We start from the raw sequence: 6,537 nt of genomic DNA, 5'->3' as shown, positions 1-6,537 counted from the left end.
CCCTGAGGCTCTGAACATCATCAAAGAGGGACACATTAAATCCATTATCTCTCTGCTGGACAAGCATGGACGTAACCACAAGGTAAGAGGCAGCAATTAATTATTCTTTGTTTATATATATCTCCTGTCTGTCTGTTTGTTTGTTTGTTTGTTCCTTCTTTCCCAACCTCCACCTTCATGAAAGCTACACAGACAGCAAATCTCCAATGAGGTACGCCAATTATGTCCTCCTTTCAACCACCGGAAAAGGAAAAATAGCAGCAGGCAGCACAAATATGAAGACATTATTATTGTTCCCTATGACAAGCAGCAAGCAACAGTGTATCTGTTAACATTAACCCATTTAGTCGAAATAAAAAAAACGTTCGCTCTGAAAGAATATATACCTATTCAAAGATTTGTGCCGCATTTTTACGATTTAAAAAAAATAGCAGACCTACAAGTTCATAGCGCACCACTCGGTGGCGCGCTATGAGCTTGTAGATCTGCTATTTTTCAATAGCTAAAGTATAACAGAATGCTTGAAACACCAAAACGGGTTCCCGCCCAAAATGGGTTAAAAATATATATTTTGGGTTTCATGACCCTTTAAGGTCACTACAGCACACTTCATACTGTATAGAACAGCTCTAATAGGCTCTATGCACAGCAGCCATATTGGAAAGAAATCGGGCCCTTACTTCCTTCACAAGTGTTACCATTGATACTAATTTAGTGTAAATTAGTGGTTCTCAAACCTTTTGAGGGGTGGCCAGGGGTAGCCTGGCTAAAGCCAGACGTGAATCAGCCACTGGCAAAAACCAAAAAGCAAAGACAGTGTGATTTGAGTCTGGCTTATTAGCCAGGCTAGGCCACTGGGGGGCCAGCACCTCCCCCAGCACCTCCAATCTATTGGATTCTTAATGTTAGTTAAGAGCACTTAAGTCAATTATTTGCCAGACAAATCTATGGATGTTGAGGACATTACAATGTTTGTTTAGAGCACTTAGGACGTGTTTGTAGAAGAACGGAAGCTTATAGTTGCACACACATCTCTGTTGTAATGCTGCACACATGCATGACGACAGTGTGACGTGGTCTGACACAGATAAAACTGACTTGACTTTGACACTGTCCTCAGTGTGTAGAGAATGGCATCGGTTATGGTTGTCCTGGCTGAAGAGCAGCTTTGTTGTTCTATATGTCTGGATGTGTTCAGGGACCCGGTCACCACTCCGTGTGGACACAACTACTGCAAAACCTGTATCACCTATTACTGGGATACCATGGTGTGGCAATGTCCACTGTGCACGAAAAGATTCCATAAGAGACCAGAGGTCTTTGTCAATACTTTGGTCTCTGAGATGGCCGATCAGTTCAGGAAGACACAGAAGCAACGGACCCAAACACAGAAGAGCGAACCCGTTGAAGTGGACTGTGATCTCTGTAGTGAGACCAAGATGAAGGTCCTGAAGTCCTGTCTGTTGTCTCTGGCCACCAACTGTGGTCATCAAACCCACACAAATGAATTGACCCTGTAAAGCAGTGCTTCTCAACCTGTGGGTCGGAACTCTGGGACCGACAGTAAAGTGACATTTTAAGGAAAGACTGCATCAAAAGTAATCAAACTATACTATATAAAAACTGGTCAAACATTGACCAAATTGTCAAAAAATTTAAGAAAGAGGCAAAAATCCACAGTGCTGTAGCACTGTGGATTTTATCCACTCTCAAATCCACAGCTATGCGTAGCAAACTACAATTGTTGCTTCTTGCCTAACAATGTAATGTAGACATATGGCCAATTGTCATTGTGCAGGCACTATACTTCAGCTATCCATATGAACCAAATGGAACCTTACAGGCCTGTAAGCCCAGAGTGTAAACATTTAACCAAATGGATGTTATTGATAACTTTATTAACAACAAATGTAAACAAATCACACCAAATCCAGTGCCAGAAATCCAGTATAAATGATGTACAAATAAAAACAAAAATCATAGCAAACTATGTACATGTCTTGAAGTCCTGGGGGAGAGAAAATGTATTTTCTACTGAATCAGTAGCAAGCAACATTACATGTCACCGGTTTGGCCCTGTTTGCCACCACTCTCTGCACACCACTAGGGGAGTGGGGCCACACCACAATTGGCACTTTTTAGGCCCACTTTGGCCCAGGTCCTTGTAAATTAGTATGTGGAAACGCAGCAAAGATGTAAGAACTGCAGTAGTTCTGTAAGACTGACCACAACGTGTTTGTCACTATCAGTTCTGAGTCAGACCACAAGTTACATGGGACCGCTGCTGCACTGCCATAGTAGTGATGCATGGAAACAAAGACGGGCCAGCTGGTAATTGTACCGCTGCTTATCCTGGCATATCCTCAGATTCTAAAAATGTCTTCTACATCCTGACAGTTTTCTGAAAAAGCTACGTTTCTATATCAGTCGTTCTTCGATTTTTCAAAAATAGCAGACCTACAAGCTCGTAGCGTGCCACTCGGTGGCGCGCTATGAGCTTGTAGATCTGCTATTTTTCAATAGCTAAAGCACAACATAATGCTAACACCAAAAGGGATTCCCGCCCAAAATGGGTTAAGCCCAGATGAACATCCCCCACTGACAGGCCAGACTGTCAGGAGGGGCCCTCAGACCTGAAACCCCGACAGCCAAGGGCCACTGTCCGAGTCAGTACAGTGGGCCCATTCTGGTGGCTGGAATGGCAGCCAAGGGCCACTGTCCCAGTCAGTACAGTGGGCCCATTCTGGTGGCTGTCCGAGTCAGTACAGTGGGCCCATTCTGGTGGCTGGAATGGGGCCACTGTCCGAGTCAGTACAGTGGGCCCATTCTGGTGGCTGTCCGAGTCAGTACAGTGGGCCCATTCTGGTGGCTGGAATGGGGCCACTGTCCGAGTCAGTACAGTGGGCCCATTCTGGTGGCTGGAATGGGCCCACTGTCCGAGTCAGTACAGTGGGCCCATTCTGGTGGCTGGAATGGGCCCACTGTCCGAGTCAGTACAGTGGGCCCATTCTGGTGGCTGGAAGGGCCACTGTCCGAGTCAGTACAGTGGGCCCATTCTGGTGGCTGGAATGGGGCCACTGTCCGAGTCAGTACAGTGGGCCCATTCTGGTGGCTGGAATGGGGCCACTGTCCGAGTCAGTACAGTGGGCCCATTCTGGTGGCTGGAAGGGCCACTGTCCGAGTCAGTACAGTGGGCCCATTCTGGTGGCTGGAATGGGGCCACTGTCCGAGTCAGTACAGTGGGCCCATTCTGGTGGCTGGAAGGGCCACTGTCCGAGTCAGTACAGTGGGCCCATTCTGGTGGCTGGAATGGGGCCACTGTCCGAGTCAGTACAGTGGGCCCATTCTGGTGGCTGGAATGGGGCCACTGTCCGAGTCAGTACAGTGGGCCCATTCTGGTGGCTGGAATGGGGCCACTGTCCGAGTCAGTACAGTGGGCCCATTCTGGTGGCTGGAATGGGGCCACTGTCCGAGTCAGTACAGTGGGCCCATTCTGGTGGCTGGAATGGGGCCACTGTCCGAGTCAGTACAGTGGGCCCATTCTGGTGGCTGGAATGGGGCCACTGTCCGAGTCAGTACAGTGGGCCCATTCTGGTGGCTGGAATGGGGCCACTGTCCGAGTCAGTACAGTGGGCCCATTCTGGTGGCTGGAATGGCAGGCAAGAGAAGAGGTTCATTAGTGTAACTGCAAAAGTGGTAAAAAAAAAAAAAAGTAAGTAAATAAATGAATAAATGTCATTGAATCATTAACCCATTTACACACCTGAAGCTGATTCTAAAAAAACTGCTTCCAAATCCTGATCTACGTTTTCTGAAAAACTTCACATTCTGATTCAAAAACATGTATACGTATATATATTGCTATATCGGCTCCAGGTCTAAATGGGTTCATTAACAACAAAAGTACCCAAAAGTATACAAAGAAATCACACCCGTGTGAAGTGAGGGGCGCTAATATATTAAAGTCTAACTCATGTTGAGTAGGTGATGTAATGGGAATGTAAAACAAACGGTGCCAACACAATCATTAAACGCCATTAATAATAAAGAGACAGTATGATGTAAATTATCCCTTCATTGTCAATGCGTTTACAAAACAAACTTTGAACTAAAGACAAACATTAACCCTTTGTATAGGAGCGGCTAGTGCCCCTCAAAAACACTGACACCCATCAAAGGAAGTTAGTACCAAGCTCTTGCTAACACGTCTGTCCTCCACCCCATCTTCTGAAAGGAGGAATTTCTGTATGAATTTAGCTTTCAGCTCTTTATGTTAAAACTAACCAACTAGTTACTGTACAATATAATCCATGAATATTCTGCCTCTTCTGAAACTCTCCTAAAAAACAACACAAAACAAAAAAACATCAAATGTATGACCTTGATTATGCAACGCAACACAGTTCTACTCGTGGACCTGGGCCCTTACACATAGTAGCAGATACTGGCCTGGGTCATGGCTCAGTGGTCCAGGCACCTTGGCTGGTAATCCAGTCTGGCAGTGTGCCACGGGTTCGACTCCCGATCCCGACGGCCTTTACTGCATGTCTTTCCCCCCATCTCTCTCCCCATTTCCTGTCAGCCTACTGTCTGTCGCTCCATAAAAAAATAAAAAATAAAGGCGAAAACCACATTGTAGCAGATACTGTACGTGCTCAGCAGAGCACCCCCTTGTAGTTTATATTATATTCTTATGTGTGTGTGTGTGTGTGTGTGTGTGTGTGTGTGTGTGTGTGTGTGTGTGTGTGTGTGTGTGTGTGTGCGCGTGTGCGTGTGTGCGTGTGTGCGTGTGTGTGTATGCTCCAGGTATTAGACGTGCTGTGTTCTCTGTGTGTGTGCCATGGCGTAGCGGTGCGCTCAAACCAGCACCTGATCTGTGACAACCTACTGCCTGGCAGGGATCTGTTACTGCAGACCCGACTAGTCAACCATGTCAGCAGGTACAATACACGCACGCACACACACACACACACACACACACACACACACACACACACACACACACACACACACACACACACACACACCCATGCACACACTCACGCATGACCTACTGATGACCTACTTGTACACACGCTGACATGCAGTAAACACACGCATCCCACTCCCTCTCTATCTCTCTCTCCCCCTCTCCCTCTATCTCTCTCTCCCTCTGCCTTTCTCTCTGCCTCTCTCTCTGCCTCTCTCCCTTCCTCCCCCTCTCTCTCTCTCTCTCTCCCCCCCCCCCCTCTCTCTCTCTCTTTCTCTCTCTCTCTCTCTCTCTCTCTCTCTCTCTCTCTCTCTCACAGCATGCGTCCCAACATCTTCCTGGGTGTCAGCGACGGCTCCGCCCAGTACAGGAAGTGGTACTATGAGCTCATCGTGGATCATGCGGCGCCGTTCGTCACGGCCGAGGCCACCCACCTGAGGTTGGGCTGGGCCAACACGGACGGCTACGCCCCCTACCCTGGAGGCGGCGAGGGCTGGGGGGGCAACGGGGTCGGAGACGACCTGTACTCCTACGGCTTTGACGGACTCCACCTGTGGTCTGGTGAGGAGGGGTGGACCGGTGGGGTGCGTGCGAGAGAGAAAGAGAGAAAGAGCAGAGGAAGAATGAAAGAGAGAGAGAGAGAGAGAGAGAGAGCTCAGAATAGGCTTTATGCACAGGGCCACTTCTCTTCCTTCACATGCGTTACCAACGTTAATGAGTCAAAAAGTCAAGGTGCTGTAAATGTGCGTAATCGGCTCACTGGAGACTCTGCTACACCACATGTGTCTCAAAGTGGGGTCCAGGGACCTTCATTCCTTGAGGGGCTTCCTTACAGGTGTGTAACTCTCTGAGAGTGTACAAATGGAACCAAATGGACCCGTAATTGTCCATTTGTCGAAAAAAGAGAGAGAGAGAGCGAGAGAGAGATGGGGGGCAAGTGACAGCTTCACAGCAGTAGATGGCACACTGTACACTTATGGCTGTGTGTGTGTGTGTGTGTGTGTGTGTGTGTGTGTGTGTGTGTGTGTGTGTGTGTGTGTGTGTGTGTGTGTGTGTGTGTGTGTGTGTGTGTGTGTGTGTGTGTGTGTGTGTGTGTGTGTGTGTGTGTGTGTGTGTGTGTGTGTGTGTGTGTGTGTGTGTGTGTGTGTGTGTGTGTGTGTGTGATAGAGAGAGAGAGGGACTTATCTGCTGGTGGCCTCTAGTCGTTCACTCTAAGTTGTGAGGCCAAAAGATATCACATAGCAAATGGCGTGAGTCACATTCAACACATTCAACTGTCAGATTTATTGACTTTAGAGTGGCAGCCTTTATACTGTATACCGTGTGAGAACGAAGAGAGAGAGAGAGAGAGAGAGAGAGAGAGAGCTGTGTGTGGTGTGGGGAAGAGGCAGGCATTGTACTGTAGCTGTGTATGAGAAAGGAATAGGCAGTTCTTATTCACCACACAGCTGAATATGAGCCAACTGTGGGCTCAAGGTGTTACAATAAGACATTAATCTGAATGTGTGTGCGTGTGTGCGTGCGTGCGTGCGTGCGTGCGTGCGTGTGTGCGTGCGTGTGTGCGTGCG

At 47.9% G+C, this 6,537-nt stretch overlaps 1 protein-coding gene across 1 annotated transcript in view; it reads left to right on the top strand.

Annotated features, from left to right (window-relative positions):
* The window catches only part of ryr2a (ryanodine receptor 2a (cardiac)), a gene marked incomplete at its 5' end in the record, with an annotated part of 316,463 nt that overhangs the window by 141,089 nt on the left and 168,837 nt on the right, over positions 1 to 6,537 (top strand). Inside the window, 3 exons of the mRNA XM_079492228.1 lie at positions 8 to 82; positions 4,807 to 4,940; positions 5,289 to 5,530. Of these exons, the coding sequence (XP_079348354.1) occupies positions 8 to 82; positions 4,807 to 4,940; positions 5,289 to 5,530 (451 nt within the window). The remainder of the gene's footprint in view (positions 1 to 7; positions 83 to 4,806; positions 4,941 to 5,288; positions 5,531 to 6,537) is intronic.

The sequence above is a fragment of the Electrona antarctica genome (assembly GCF_951216825.1).
Source record: "Electrona antarctica genome assembly, chromosome: 22".
Lineage (NCBI taxonomy): Eukaryota > Metazoa > Chordata > Actinopteri > Myctophiformes > Myctophidae > Electrona > Electrona antarctica.
Note: the sequence above shows the minus strand (reverse complement) of the source record. Positions and strands in the feature narration are given on the sequence as shown.